Raw genomic sequence first — 15,773 nt, forward strand, 5'->3', positions numbered from 1 at the left:
ATTCTATCTAGAGCTCATCGGGCCAATCCTTCTGAATTAGCCCCTCTTCTCCGACTACATGATTTCTGGGTAATGACCTTTGATACCTCTAAAGATCAGCTCCTTGATTATACGGAACAGCTGAATTTTAGGATGTTGGGATAATATGCATAGAGTTAGAAATCAAATAAGAGTTCTTAATATCATTCTCTCCAATCTTGACCAAGACTTGGCCGATACCGAGTCAAGGATAGCCCATTGGACTTATAGAATCGACTTCCTTCTAAGTCATGGTCTAAATCATATTATACCATATGTGCGTGAACAACTGTCTTCTGAAGAAGCTAGAACAGTAGAACTTGCAGCTCAAATTCGGGAATTAGAGATCCATTTGGAAAGTCTTAGGACCAAGTAAGTAGATTTGGGACCAACTCTGGTATAGATATATATATATTAAGCTTGTTAGGGTATTTGCTGTTAGGGCTAGTAGTGCAGTTGGCCATAAAATTCCATCTCATCTTTTTTGAATTGAAAAAATTGCCGTTTATTTCTTAATTTTTTTTATTTGTTTAATATCCACAGGCTTACATTTGTTCGACCCCATTTAGTTGGAATAAGGCTGAGTTGTTGTCGTGTCCACAGGCTTACATTATTTGATTCTCTAATATTTGTTATTCTTAAATAATAGATGGTGCTCAGAGGATTTGACCCTTTTTTTTTTTTTTTTTTGGTCTATCCTACTCAAGGGCCCAAAGGCCAACTACAAGCTAAGGGGAAGGCTAAGACAAGCCCACAATCTACAACTAAGGGGGAGTGGGGGAGGGGGAGAAAGGTGCCTTTTTTGGCACAATATGCAATCCAGGAGAGTCGAACCCTTGACCTCCTGGGGGGCATGCACCAACTTGCAGTTCCTCCAGCCAACAGAGCTAGCGGTTGTTTGCAATTTGACCATTTGGAAGCCATAGGTTGAATAGACTCCTGTTACTCCTCTTCATCCATGGGTTATGCACTTGCAAAGATACAACCGTTGGTCCATTATTACCTATTATTTAACCATCTTGAATCATTCCGCTCAGGAAGGAGGACATGAATCTTTCAATTGCTTTTACTCCTAAAATTCAATTACCTTACATGTAGCATTGCTCTGGCTGAGATGATTATTGCCTGAAATGGCTTATCTTGGGGTACCTTTCAGCTTCCAATGTTTCAAATGGTATCCTGGGTGTGTCAGGAATTTTGACACCATTAATAATTATCTAAAAAACAAAAGAAAAAATTGGAATCCCATATGCCATCTTGATGTTCTGATGGCCGTCTTGACATTTTTCTTCTGGGCTCTCCAATCATTATGTGAAGAGGGGGGCAAGATGTTTGGCGTTTTGGATGTCCCAAATGCCATTGCGGACTCTGTCCCAACACCCCATGAAACTAATGCGGCCAGGAGATAGCCCTTGAGAGAAATAAGGTGACCAACTTGACATCCTTAAAAGTGCAAAATTTTGCACCATCTTATTCTGCTTGAAATTTATTTATTTTGTCTCGTTGTCACCACAGATTTACTTTAGGTTGGTGTTGCATTTTATTGTTGTGCTGACACTTTTACGTCAAAGTTTGTCTTCACTTCTGCCATTATCTTATCCATTAGCATCACACATTATCTCCATGTTTGTTTCATGGAGAGTATAAGAATGGAACGTTTTTCTCTGCCTCTTTATTGGTTGGTTGGGTGACATAAACAGCTTGATCACAACTAAGATGCCCAACAACAATGGTTTGGATTCTTGAAGCCTCCAACATGCATTACTTTTGTTGCCATATCTTCATTACAATGTTCTCCAAAAAAAAAAAAAACATAAGAGCCTTGCATTAAAATGGGACTCCTCCAAAGATATGCAGAGTCTGATGTTTAATGAGGTTGACTATCTGATCAAATCACATTATCTGTTGTGTGCAGGAGCATCCTTAGTGGGAGATAAAGAATGGGTTTGTGTTTTTCAAGAAGGCAAAGGATTCTGCCCCTAGCAAGGAAATACCATCGCTGCAGCTTATCAATCAAACACTCTGTTATGCCAGAGAACTGGAGCGGATAGTATGAAAGTTATTGAGTCCATGGTATACTATGCTCCCTTCAGAGAACAACCTATAACAATATTTAAGCCCCTGTCACCGATGGAAGTTTATCATATTTTTCATGCTTTGCTTTTATTTCAATTGTATTTGGAGTTGCTTGACTATAAAGCTTAAGATGATCAAAAGAGGGAAAACTGTTGGATTGACAGTTACACTCTAATTGATTACTTCAACTTGCATTCCTAATCTTTCCAGCTCTCTTTTCTCTCTCAATACAATTGGTGTCCCAAATTCTGTGCCTTACAGACTGTTCTTGGGTAATCGGTGTTGCTTTCTGAAATTTAACAGTGGTCAGAATCAATGTTTTGGATCATCTGGTTGGACTGGCTCCACAAAGGTCTGACCACTGATCAAAAGTTTAATTACTTGGCAGATGCATAATGGAGTACTGCAAATCTCAATGATGTTTACATGGGCTGGCTACTCTGCTATTGTAGTTTAACTACCAAAGTTGGTAGGGAAAAGCAGTTACGATTATATTATCAAAATTACAGCAAAACAGGGGCCACCATGATTAGCTGGTGTTTGGATTTCTTACTATATATGGAAACTGAAAACTAACAGGGCAGTCTAATACCTGCTGCACTACTTTGCGTTTTACGAACGCAGTGTTTGGTATGCATTCTTGGAACACATTCTCAGATGATAAAAATTGTTGTTTTTATTGCCCGAGAATGCGAAAATGCATACCAAACACTGCTTAAGTATTGAGATTCTACAGTAATCAAGTTTTGCCTAGCCTGCATTATAAAGATCAATCTACACGTGACTTCTAAGCACCTGATGTATGCATGGCTCCCAGGTGTGGTGGGACACAAAATAGTATTACCTCTGTACTATTTTATGCCTGAAGGGTTTTTTTTTAATTTTTTAACAAAGCAGAGAAATAAAGGAAGACCTAACTTTTTCTTTGAATGTAACTGGGTTGGAATCAATGCAGTTGTTTTACTAATTTGCATTTGCTACAGGCAGCTTCAAAAGAGGATAAATAAGGGAGCCTTCATGATCGTCTCGTTTTGATGTTTAATGCTCTGTTTGCTTGTGTTCCTTACTGATCTTATGCAAGTTAACTTGCTAGACTTTTGTGGCACCAGTGACCTGATGGCTAAGTGACTTGAGTCAAATTAGTCGATGAGGGAACAAAAGGGGATGAAGGGTGAAACAGGGTTAGACACCTGATTTAGTTCAAAACTCTACCATGAATTGATTCTGAAATCTTTTTGATCTGCCATTACCTTTTTCTTCTTCTTCTTCTTTTTTTTGTTTCTTTTTAATTGTGGGATGCATCTGCAGTTAACATTTCAATTTTCTATGAATCTATTAAGTAGTGGTTGTATTCAAATTACCATGTTTTAATATGGTTGATCTGAGCCCATTGTGATCAATTGAATGACAACCAACATATGCTTTCATCTCTTCTGTTTTTTTGGGTGGGAGGAGAGGGTGACAATAGAATTCCTGGCATGCCACATACTAAAATATTGCTTGCAACATCTAATCCAAGATGATAAGGTAGACAGTGTATCAAAAGTTCATTTGTAAATGGGAGAGATGCCAAAAGCAGTGTACGTGTAGTGTGATTCTTCTTTAGGGAGTAGAATTTTTAGTCTAGTGGATGCAACTCAAGCGGAATATGCCTCGTGATAATGAAAACACCATACTTAAAATTCTGTGGAAAAGTTTCACCAAAAAAAAATCTGTGGAAAAATGAAATTTCTTAAAAAAAAAAATGAGTGGTTTGAAAGAAATACTAGGAAAAATATCAAAAACGAGTGAACCTTCAACAATGTTTTACAATGCTTCAAACCACCAATATTATACATTTATTTAAAGAATGAGCTTACGACTGGTGACATAAGTCACGTGATGAATACCCTAGTTATGCATGTGAGATGAGATTCTTAAAATTAGGTTCAAAGGGTAACTTGTTTAGTATTAATATTATGGACTCATCTTGATTAGATAGGAAAATAATATTTGTCACAATGAAAATCAGTCATAGCTCTTGAAAGGGGGGAGGGTTGTGTATTAATTGTGGTGCATATTATAGATTGATCTAAGTGGATGTAGAAGATGAAACTGCTTCCAATGAAAATTGCAAGGGTGAAAGACCTAAGAGTCGAATGATAGGATGTGATTGATAAGTTAATCAACTATACCAATAAGAAAAGATTCAAGAAATTTACCTTCCCCTGTACACTCTAGCATGGCATATTAATTCTAGTGTAGATTCAAGTAGGAAAGTCATTTACAACGTGTCCTACTAATTTTTATGTCCTCTTTTTTTTTTTTTTTTTGATAAAATTTTTATGTCATCAATTTATCAATTTTCTACTGGATCAATATTTTTGAATCTTGTGTGGGAGGATTGTTGTATTTAGAAGTTTCTGGGTTTTTTTTGTTTTTTTTTTTTAAAAAAAATGGGGTGTTTTTGTAATTTCCCTTTCCTTCTCCCTTTTCCTTTCTTCTCCGTCTCCGGCTCCCTCTCCCACCTCCATCCCTCTCTTCTCTCCTCTTTTGGCTCTTTGTGCTCAGTCAACGACCATGAATCGAATCCCTTTCTCTCTCTCTCTCTCTCTCTCTCTCTCTCTCTCTCTCTCTCTACTAGAAATTAAAACTTCACTAGAAAAAATACCCTCAGTTACTGTCTACTGATCTTTGTCGTTAAGACCAAAATGATGTCTCCGAATAAGAGAACTTGATCAAAGACAAAGATGATGATAAAGTTGTAACATGTACTGTTTCTATCCCTTTTTGGCAATAGATTCTACACCAACATTCGGAAAAAAGATTATGTGGAAGATTTGTTCAATTTTTACATAACAGAGGAAGAGAATATTCACAGAGAGTACATTTTTCCATCTCAAAATGGCTTCGATACACTTACTTCTCAGCTTCCTCTCTTCTTCAACAATTTGCTTTCGTTTTTATGCACCTTCATGATACCTCTAGGTTCTAGATTCTAGAGTTCTGCAACCAACGAATAGAGAAGACCCATCCCTCACTTGGTTCAAAGTCCGATTATGCTCAACAGATAATTTTAGTCATATTGTGACTAGCCACTTCACTTCATTTTTTTAACCTAAAAACCCCAAATTTTTATGCAATTCTCAAATGGTTATGACCATACCCATCCGGTAGACAATGAAATTGCATAAATGAACAACGTTGTTCATGCGAGCAATAACGAAGAAGATGAAAAAGGGTTTAGATTTTGTGATATCGAGGGCTTTTAGGGACCATGCAAGTCATCAGAAAGCTCTTATAATGCCAAAGTGCAATGAAGATTGTGGAAGGAGAAAGATTAACTTATGTTGCATGTCTTGTGCTTTGTCCTACTTCCGCCTCTGACTACAACGAGACCTATACAACAGATTGAAAAAGATACAAAACCATGTTTGTGGTGTCGATAGAGATATTCCCAGCAAAGGCAAGGTCCACACGCCATGGGATATCGACGATGGTAAGGAAGGCAGCGGTCATTATGGGGTAGCAGGGGGCAAGGGATGGATGGTCGTAGAGGGCGATGGCGTCAGATGAGGGCTCACAGCAAGGGGTAGGGGTTCACGGACACTGTCGATGACAACCACTATCGTGCCATGAAATACCCTCGTGATATTGAAAGCGCCATTGCCATGCCAGGATCGTCAGAGCGTGGAGGAAAAGAGTACTTAGAAAAAACCTACCAGAGGGAGGGGAGGGATCGCTGTCGTGTCTGCACCGGAGAGATGGAATCGAGTGGAAAATGAAACATGTTAATGTGAAATTACCTTATATGCCCTTTAATCCAAATAAAAACACTTTTTGATTAGGGATAAAAAAAAGTCCGGTTACAAAGTCTATTTGTAACCTTCTTGGTTACAAACACACACACCCTTTTGTTTTTTTAACCAAATTGTAATACCTAACAAGTGCATGCATACTGTTATCTCTCATGCATGTTTTTGAGTTGGCAGAAGATAAGCGGATGAATGGACATTTTTCAGCTGGAAGTCGAGATAAAGTTTGCTAAGAGGCTAGAGCAATGTTTTTGGGAAGTAGTTTTCTGTCCGAGAATGTGACCCCTATGCCATCACTCCCATGTGTCTATCTCTCTCCTCCTTAAAACTAAGGGAGTAGATGTGTCTTTTCACATGGGGGAGGAGAGAAATAGATTCATAGGAATACTAGCGTAGACCACGCTCTCAGACAGATCTTTTTCCCAATGTAATTTTAGTCTTATGACCATTGGAAGGGGCCAATCCGACTTGCCTAGGCGATTGACCAGAGAATTGTTAATACGTTTAAAAAAAAATGAAATATAAGAATTGGGGAAGATTTTAGTGCCGGCAACCTTTGTACCGGTTCTGTTGCATAGTTGCACGTACCACCGGAGACCGATATGTTTCTTTATTTCTTAGTTCCACTAATTACGGCGAAGCACTCCTCATTTCCTCGATCCGACAATTCTCATTTCAACCAATCAAATTGTAGACTGACACATCCAACGGTTATATCATCAAAACCAACTAAGTACAAGGATCGCTTACTTATCCAACGGTCACCTCAACATTTTCGCACCTATATAAATCAAAACCAGGCTAGTATAACTTAACAGAATCACAGATAGATATTATAAAACTTAAGGTGTTGCAGACAGAGAGCGAAAGGCAGAGCAAGAGAAAATGTCAGGAAGAGGCAAGGGAGGTAAAGGATTGGGAAAGGGAGGAGCGAAGAGGCATCGTAAGGTGCTAAGAGATAACATTCAGGGCATCACCAAACCTGCTATTCGTCGTCTCGCGAGGCGTGGAGGTGTCAAACGTATCAGTGGCTTGATCTATGAAGAGACCCGTGGAGTTCTCAAGATCTTTCTCGAGAACGTTATCCGTGATGCAGTTACTTACACGGAGCATGCTCGCAGGAAGACGGTGACCGCCATGGATGTGGTTTATGCTCTCAAGAGGCAAGGCAGGACTCTCTACGGGTTTGGGGGTTAGGTTGGTTATTGAAATTAGGGTTTTATCTAGTTGCTGTAAATTGTTCTCTCATAGTTTAGGTATAGATTTAGGTATTGGGGGGCTATGGTTTCTTGTGGATGTTTTTGGGCTTTAATTTTAGCTCTGCTTCTGTTTGTGTTTCCTTATTTGGGTTAGTTAGTTGCCGAAAGAAATGTGAATCTCTCAGATTTCTTATCAGGATTGTAGCCAAATTAATTAAAGATTTTCTTCTTTTCTGAAAAATGTGTTGTTTTTTCGTGTTCTTTTCACTTTGATACCCTAATTTGCAAAATCATGCCCTATCGAAAACAGAGTGAATAGGGCTATAAGATGTCAATGGGGGTTATATTACATTACGCCTTCTTCTGAGTTCTGAAGGGTTTGGAAAGAAAATTGAAACGTGTGTTTGTTTCAGTTTCTATTTATTTATGTGCAATTGTTTGGGTATTTTGGTCAGCACGCTTGTGGGCTGCTGTGTTCCATAGTTTTGAAGGCCAGTGATTTTATTCAGGCATTGAATCTGGCTGAGAATCAGTTCCCGGATATCCGTTGGATTGGAATTATGTGTTCCGCCGCTTCCGTGTTCAGACTAATCGCTTTAATAGCCTGTTAAGCTTGTCTGCCCTGGATGCATCATGCATATGACTCTTAAAAGTTGAAACTGACTGAAAAGTTCGGTTCGGTTTAGGTTTTAGCTTAAACCAAAACTAAAATCCTATCTGAATCATGCTAGACCTTACAATTATTTATCTTTAATGGGTGAGTGAAATCTTTATCAAAACAAAAAAAAAATGGGTGAGTAAATTACCTATAATGATGTTACCCAAAAAAACAAAAAAAGTTACTTGTAATGAGTTTTCGTCTTTAGCTGTGTAAAAAGTGTTGAAAGATGCCAAATTTGACATTAAAGAGTCTATTTTTGTGAGATTGTAATTAATGTTCTTTCTCTCAATAAGAAAAGGGAAAGGTTTCATATATGGTTGTGTAAATTGTGTATGTGAGATTTTACCAAAAAAAATAAAAAATTGTGTATGTGAGAGGGTCTCTTATAAAGAATTGGAAAAGTCATAAATCTCCACCTATTAAATTAATGCCTTGAAACTCTTACCCTCTCACACATATATGGTTTTCATGATTGTATGAAAACTTTTCCCAAAAAGAAAACACCTCAAATAAGAACTTTTTTTTTCTTGTATAATTCCCTAATGCTTCTCACAAGAGGAGCAGACAGAGTATTCGGTTAGGTGCCCTGGGTGGGTTCCACCCCCTCTTGTGAGAGGCACTAGGGAACCGCACCGATCAAGAACCGTAGACGATATAAATCCCCTCAAAAAATGTTTGTTTGATAAACTTGTTTCGATGTTATTGTTTAACAGAGAACAGGTTTGAAGAAACAAGTATGACTTGTGTTTTTTTGTTTAAAACAAATTGAATGAAACCCAAATTGAAAAATGGGAAAATTACGCATATCACCCTTGAGGTTTGATGAAATGATATTTTCACCCATAATTTTGGAAAATTCTATGTTCCCCTGAGGTTTGCAAACGATAACAAATAAGCCCATTCCGTCAATTCATGATTAATACTGTTAAAAATTAGACTTGAATTAACAAAATTGCCCTCTAAGAAGAACCCCAAAAAAAAAAAAAAAAAAAAAAACTAAACCTGCAACTCATCTTCCCCAAACTCTGATTGGTGAAGAAAAAATGCGATTTCTAATTCTACTTCTGCTCTGCCTGCTCAACAACCCATTTGTTGCCGGGAAACAATCTCATATCCCGGAATACCGAGTTCTGCTCTCCTTGAAATCCGCCATTACAGACAACCCAGGAGCTTCACTCCAGAACTGGAATGTCTCCACAAGCTATTGCACATGGACTGGAGTTTCTTGTGATGGGTACCGCCGAGTCGTCTCCCTTGACCTCTCCAATATGAACCTCTCTGGCACTTTATCCCCTGATATAGGTCACCTTCGCAACCTCGTTAATCTCATCGTCGCTGCTAACGTTCTCTCTGGTCCCGTCCCTTCCGAACTCTCTCACATTAGCGGTCTCCGACAGTTGAACCTTTCTAACAACATCTTCAATGGAAGCTTCCCTTCCCAGCTCTCTCTTCTCAAGTACCTTGAAGTTCTTGATTTCTGTAACAACAACATGACTGGGGATTTACCCGTTGAGGCGTCGGAGATGCCGAATCTCCGCCATCTCCACCTTGGTGGCAACTTCTTCTCGGGGAGAATCCCTCCTGAATACGGTCGATGGATACTACAACAACTATGAAGGAGGTATTCCGCCTGAGATGGGGAATCTCTCCACCCAAGCACGCACCAATTGATGAACATAACAGCAGCCTCCATGATTATGAAGTCAAACCATGTTCAGACTACAGGAATTTGGGGCCTGGGCATGATCGAAAGGACAAAACCTACAGGCCAAGCTTTAGTTCTTCTGGATCACTTTATTTTGCTTCCTTACCCAAAATTCACAAACATTACTTAAAAACAACAACAATAACAATAAGACCCACTGAGCCACAACATCTAATTTAATCATTCTTCCCTGTAATCCCATCAGTTCCAGATACCCCACTTCCTCTAAAAAAAAAACCCATTAAGCAAAGACTGAAACTATTAAGTAAGTACAAGTTACAACCCATTATGGGCATCTACCTATTCTGATAAATTTTCAACGAAGAACACAGAGAAGGAGACTAGAGACACCCAAAACTCAACCCTGATTGAAGATATAATCAAAAATCAAATTAGAAGAAAGATAAACAAAACAAAACAAAAGGCAACTAAGAACAAAGGAGCAGGGAGTGAATCCGAGTGACTCTGTCAAAACTCCCGATGATCCGCCACATCCACGGTTGTGGTGCACGACAATAACTTGCGAAATATTTTGAAAAGTGCAGCACAGGACATCTCCGTCACCTTCCTCATCACCACACACTTCTTCTCACTTCCTCCCTTCCTTTTCTTCTTCTTCTTCTTATTCTTTTGAGTCACTCTGTCTTTCACACCCCCAAAGCAATCTGAAGAGCTTGAAATCAATGGATCTCTCCAACAATATGTTCTCCGGTGAGATTCCGGAATCTTTTGCGGAGCTGAAGAATCTAACGCTGTTGAATTTGTTCAGGAACAAGTTGCACGGCGCGATTCCAGATTTCATTGGTGATTTGCCCGAGTTGGAAGTGTTGCAGCTTTGGGAGAATAATTTTACTGGAAGTATTCCTCAGGGACTTGGAAGGAATGGCAAGCTTCAGCTCCTCGATTTGTCGTCGAACAAGCTGACGGGGATTCTCCCTCCGGATCTCTGTTCTGGAAATCGGCTTGAGACGCTGATCTTATTGGGGAACTTTCTGTTCGGTAACAGTCCTGAATCGAGTTTAGGATTAGGGTTTGAGGGTGGAGCAGAGAGTGATGGTGAAGATGGTGATGATTCGGTTCAGGCAAAGAGGTTGAAGAGGAGTGATTGAGTGGCAAATGTTTTAACGAATCAATGGGGGCGTTGGGATGGTTGTAACTCATCTTCCCCAATCGATTTTGGAGAAGTTGAGTTGTAGGTTTTGTTTTTTGTTTTTTTCTTTGGTTTCTTTTTAGAAGGGCAATTCCGTCAGTTCAAGTCTAACTTTTAACAGTGTTAGTCATGAACTGACGGAATGGGCTTAGTTGTTACCGTTTGCAAACGTCAGGGGGTACGCAGAATTTCCAAAACTGGGGGTGAAAATATCCTTTCGTTAAACCTCAGGGGTGGTATGTGTAAATTTCCCTAAAATAAAGGGGTAGATCGTTTGCAGTAAGAAGAAACTCAACCCCTAGCACTCTTCGCCCCCATTGCCAACACCCTACATACACCCCACACTTGTGCATCATCTATGTAGAATCTGCTTGATCCCTGATGAAAATCCAAACATCACACCCCAAAATATGAGATTGTAACTATCATAGGTGAAGGGTAAGAAATTGATTTGATTACAATTGTCGACACTGCAATACTTGTTGAGATTGGGAAATTTAACAGTCCCCATAGGACAAGAGAGATATCTTAGAGAGTTAGAAGAGTAATCCGGAATCTCTGGTTTTCCTTGAGTGTCTGCATCTTAGACTTTGAATCTCTGGCTTTCCTCGAGGATTTTTCCCCCCAAAATCCAGAAGGTTTTTTCCCCCTATGAAATGGGATTTTGGAAGTTATGAGAAAACCAGAGGGAGAGATTCTCTAAAAAATTTATCAGAAACCGCCTGGTGTGCGGTGGCTCCAGACAATGCTATCACAGTGGAGTTGTTCATCTATTGCAAAAACGATGGCAACGATGAGCGTCTGTTTTCAATCGGACATGGTGCTCCTGCCAACCTCCATTGCCTCCCCCTATTTCTTGCAACTCCCACCCCCACAGCAACCCTACCCCGTAATCGTTATCCCCTCCAATTTGCTGCCCGTTCCAATTCCTTCCAATTTCTTACATAGGAGTAGAAATGACCACCCTATCCCTTCCCGAACACAAGGGGTAGGGTGTTCATTTCCACTCCTATTTGAGGAATTGGAGGAATTGGAGCAGGCAACAAATTGGAGGTGATAATTATTATCCTACCCCGCCCCCAGTTTCCTTCTTTTGCTTTGCAATGCCATCACACCAACCTCTGCCTTCGCTGACACGGTTGTTGGTCTCACTAAGCGCCACAACACCACCACCACGATGCCCCCTCTCACTGCATCTCACTCTCTCCCCTCTGCCCTATCCTTTTGCTCCCTCTTTGCATTTCTCTGTCTTTCTCCCCTGGTCAACTCCAACATGCACGCTTCTGATCTCAACTCCTCAACCTCGACCTACATGGGTTGGAAGCTTTACACCCGGACCTCGGGGCACCATGCTTCCCTTTTTTTATTTCATGGAAGTGAGTTCATACCCCACCGTTTTTTTCATTTTTAGAATAGGTTTACCAAACACTCCAAACACTATTTCTTAACATAAAAAAAACAAAAAAACAAAAAAAACAAAAAAAAACTAAACTGTTTATGTTATTTCTCAACACATAAACAACAAACAGGTTATCAAACGATGCTCAAGCGTTTACCCACATTTTTTTTTCTATATAAATTGATTTTAAAACCGAATTACTAAAACTAACAAACTGAATAAAACTGAAGCAATCCGATTTCAATTTTTGATATATATATTGTATCTTGAATCGAATCAAAATTGAATTGAAAAACTAGAATATGACACCTTTACTAGACGCTAGGCTAGAAAGAAACATCAAGTACCAATTTTCTGGACCTAGATTGGATCGTTGGGTCAACCAGGTGAATCAACTACTCAAATTGGTGTATTGAATATCAGAATCTGAATGGTCAGATTGGCTTGTTTGGACCATCGGGGCAAATTGATCGATTTGGATCAGAATCGGCCATGACCAATCCTGATTCCGAATGTTTCAGAGCGATTGCTTCTCGGGTTTTTGAAATCGAATTGACCTCTAATTGTGGATTAAAAATCCTTGCCCTACGGGCTTTGCCCCTAGTTAGTCTTTTCCAAAAGATTCCGTTCACCCAATTCAGCAAAGTAGTTTTTGAACAGCTAATATGGGTATAAACTGATTGAACCACTAAATTGGTTATCAAAACTGGTTGAAATTAAATAAGATCCGGGCCGGGTTTTAAAATTAAATGAAAAGAAATCTTCTAGATTGCAATATTGCAGAATCTGGATTCTGGATATATATATAGTAGTAATCTTCCCTTCCTATTTCGTTTTGATTCCTAATTTGGCTCAAGATCCTTGAAAACCAAATCAAATAAATAACCTCGATCAGTGGGAGAAGAAACCTCAGAAACAACTATATACACACCAAGCACACAATGGGTGGTTTCAATATATAGTATCATCTTCCCTTTTGATCATTTTTGGTTTGATGATGGAGAGAGAGATTGGCTCCATTGCTTGAGATTTCATGATAAGGTGTTTTCTTGAATAAAATCTGGATCATTAATTATTTGAACTGTTTTAATTTTTTATTTATTTATTGGAATTTCTTTCCTCCAAAGAGCAATTAGTGATCGATGAGGGAAAAACTAAGCATTACAGGGAAGTTTCGGTCAGATCCATAATCCTTATTTGGCATCTAAATATTGATTAAAATAAAACGCCTTTTGATACCTTCTCCAAGGATCCATTGTCAAGTTTGCCATTGTAATGTGAAGAAATTTTTTTGCAAACCGACCCATAATTGGATGTATCGAAATGGAATAATCTCCTTCCTATATGGGTCAGGTATCAAACGGTGTGGCTCTGGTTTGGTGCATATTTTGTAAGGTTGAAATCAAAACCCCCCACCGTATAAGAATCACTCAAAATCAGAATCATTTTATGTGCGGTGCGGTATTAACGGTTTCTATTCAGTTTTCGTTGTCCAATTAACAACCGATTTACATAAAGTTTATAATACCAGTTCACATCCGGTTTCACCTTTATACCCTTTAATTCTATTTTTCATTTCCTTGTCATGTGGAAGAAATTATAATGTTTTATACACATCTAACTCTGGGCAAAGTTCACTTAGACATGTTAGTTGCAATGATATTTTGCAAGGGAAGCCAACTTGAGGACATCATCAATACATATCCCACTCAATTCATTAACAAAATCCACTAAGACATGTTCGTTGCAATATTATTTTAGAGTCATTACCGGAGGACATCAGAACCCTTTGTCCCTTCATGAATTTGACACTCAAATTGAAATTCAAAAAAATCTCAGTAAAGAGTCCTAATATTTTAGAGTGTTTAACTCCTTTCTTAATCAAATCAAAATATTCCTAATCCCGGTTTACTACCTGAAAGCTATTTGGTTAAATGATGGTTTTCCAGTTTTGAATCAAACCGCACCGAAATTAAAAATCAGAATCACATCGTTTTTTAAGGGGTGGTTTGGTTCAATCATAAATGGTCGATTCCGGTTCCATTTTGACAACCTTACTTATGGGTTCATGAATATCCCTTTAAGTTTTAGTATTTTTTAAAATACCCCTTTTAATAGGAGCAGGCAAGATTCTATTTAGGCGCATGCGATTATGGGCAGAAAAATTTTTTTGAAAAAACTAGGGGAATTTATAATATTTATTTAACAAGATTTTAAGAAAACCCCAATCTCCAAACCCTAAAATGTTGAATCCCTCTCTCCTCTACAACTTCCCTTTTATGGGGGTCTCCTCGGCGTATCGTGCGCCATTGTGACATCCTGCTCGTCAGTGGTATGATGTGCTCCCACGTGCTCCCTGTAACCGTCAAGAGAAGCTTCTAGAGGGGGCGAGATGCAATGGCTAACCATGCTCAAACCCTCTAGGGTCTTCATCCAGCTCGTTCTTCTTCTTTTCGAAGCCACATGCTCTCTCCCCTTCTTATTTGTTATTTGTTATTTTATGAGTAAATTACATAAATCTCCCCTATAATTAAGTCTAATTCAAAAATCATCCTTAAATTTGAAAAAACTCTACAGTCCATCCTTATAACTATGCCTTGGTTACACTTGGTCCCAACTTTGTCCGTAAGATGCTGTTAAATAATGACGTCATATAGGAAATAAATTATAATAATTAAGTTACCCTTATTTGGAAGTAACATTATCCTTTTATCCTTTCAAATGATTTGCCCCAAATAACGAAGGAGCAGAAGAAGAGGAGAAGAAACTGTGGCGGCAATGGCATCAGAAGGAGCAGAATAAGAGGAGAAGAAACTATGGCGGCAATGGATTTCTTCCTGGCTTAGGGGCTACGGCGTTACATCGCAATGGGGGATCATCTTAGGGTTTTCAAGGAAACAACCACCAGCTCAATGAGAAAATCGCGGGTCACAGGGGGTGATTGTCCCTGGAGAAGATGATCGGCTTAGGCCAAAGTTGTTTGATACACAGAAGGAATAGAGAGCACGGGAAGGAGAACTTCGAGAGGAAATGCAGTCATAACCTCCGTTCATGGTGCTCATTCTGCTGTTTTAGGTCGAAGTAAGGAAGAAGAAGAGAAATAAGTGTTTTAGGTTTAAGGGCGATAGGGTCATTTAATGATTTTAAGTGGTTTTGGTCTAAGGGTAGTAGGGTCATTTTATTATTCAACCTAACAGAATCTCACGTTTTGGGGCCGACTGTAGTTTTTAAACTAACAGGGGTATCTATTGAATTAGACATAGTTATAAGAAAGGTCCGTGTAATTTACTCTTATTTTATTTAAAGAAACCAATAGAGACTCATGTACCTCTTTCTCTATCATTTTTTATTCTTTTGATACAAAAAACAAAATATCCTTTTTACCCCTTTCCCTTAAAAGAATGATCTTCAAAACTTTCTCCCTATATTTTGAAAACTCATTTGTTTTAAATAATGTGAAATGGCTTTTCTACTCCCATTAGCATTCCCAGCAGCTTGTACTCCACTGGGCCGTGGGATTAGGCCTAGGACATTTAAAAAATGGTTTTTGGGTCTAGATTATGGGTGATAAAATTTGGGTATCTACAAGTAGAGGATCAGAGAGAGAGAGAGAGAGAGAGAGAGAGAGAGAGAGAGATAGATATTTTGGTGTTTGATACATTTTGAGATGTAAATATTGAAAGATAGTGTTTTTGATGCAATCATTACAATAGTGAAAAAATGTAATAGAGAGATGTTTATCGTATGATGGTTGACTCTAGTGTTTATAGA

At 38.8% G+C, this 15,773-nt stretch overlaps 2 protein-coding genes and 1 long non-coding RNA gene across 3 annotated transcripts; all 3 read left to right on the plus strand.

Annotated features, from left to right (window-relative positions):
* Nucleotides 1-927: 927 nt before the first annotated feature.
* Nucleotides 928-2,324, plus strand: LOC122648290. The gene is made up of 2 exons (XR_006331055.1): nucleotides 928-1,750; nucleotides 1,934-2,324. It is a non-coding gene; the product is annotated as an uncharacterized LOC122648290 (long non-coding RNA).
* Nucleotides 2,325-4,182: 1,858 nt separating this feature from the next.
* Nucleotides 4,183-10,483, plus strand: LOC122648289 (leucine-rich repeat receptor-like serine/threonine-protein kinase BAM2; the record flags this gene model as incomplete). The annotated part of the gene is made up of 7 exons (XM_043841519.1): nucleotides 4,183-4,212; nucleotides 4,339-4,406; nucleotides 4,667-4,688; nucleotides 4,936-4,957; nucleotides 6,745-7,080; nucleotides 8,787-9,363; nucleotides 10,115-10,483. Coding segments are annotated over exons 1-7 (1,424 nt in total), but the record flags the coding sequence as incomplete, so codon positions are not given.
* Nucleotides 6,734-7,303, plus strand: LOC122648291 (histone H4). Its single transcript, XM_043841520.1, has one exon. The coding sequence runs from the start codon at nucleotides 6,774-6,776 to the stop codon at nucleotides 7,083-7,085; it is 312 nt and encodes a 103-aa protein (XP_043697455.1). The 5' UTR covers nucleotides 6,734-6,773; the 3' UTR covers nucleotides 7,086-7,303.
* Nucleotides 10,484-15,773: the final 5,290 nt, after the last annotated feature.

The sequence above is a fragment of the Telopea speciosissima genome, unplaced genomic scaffold, assembly GCF_018873765.1.
Source record: "Telopea speciosissima isolate NSW1024214 ecotype Mountain lineage unplaced genomic scaffold, Tspe_v1 Tspe_v1.0707, whole genome shotgun sequence".
NCBI classification, from domain to species: domain Eukaryota; kingdom Viridiplantae; phylum Streptophyta; class Magnoliopsida; order Proteales; family Proteaceae; genus Telopea; species Telopea speciosissima.

What these genes read in the sequence shown, in the direction of transcription:
- LOC122648291 (XM_043841520.1), top strand. Translation starts at nt 6,774, where the DNA reads ATGTCAGGAAGAGGCAAGGGAGGTAAAGGATTGGGAAAGGGAGGAGCG.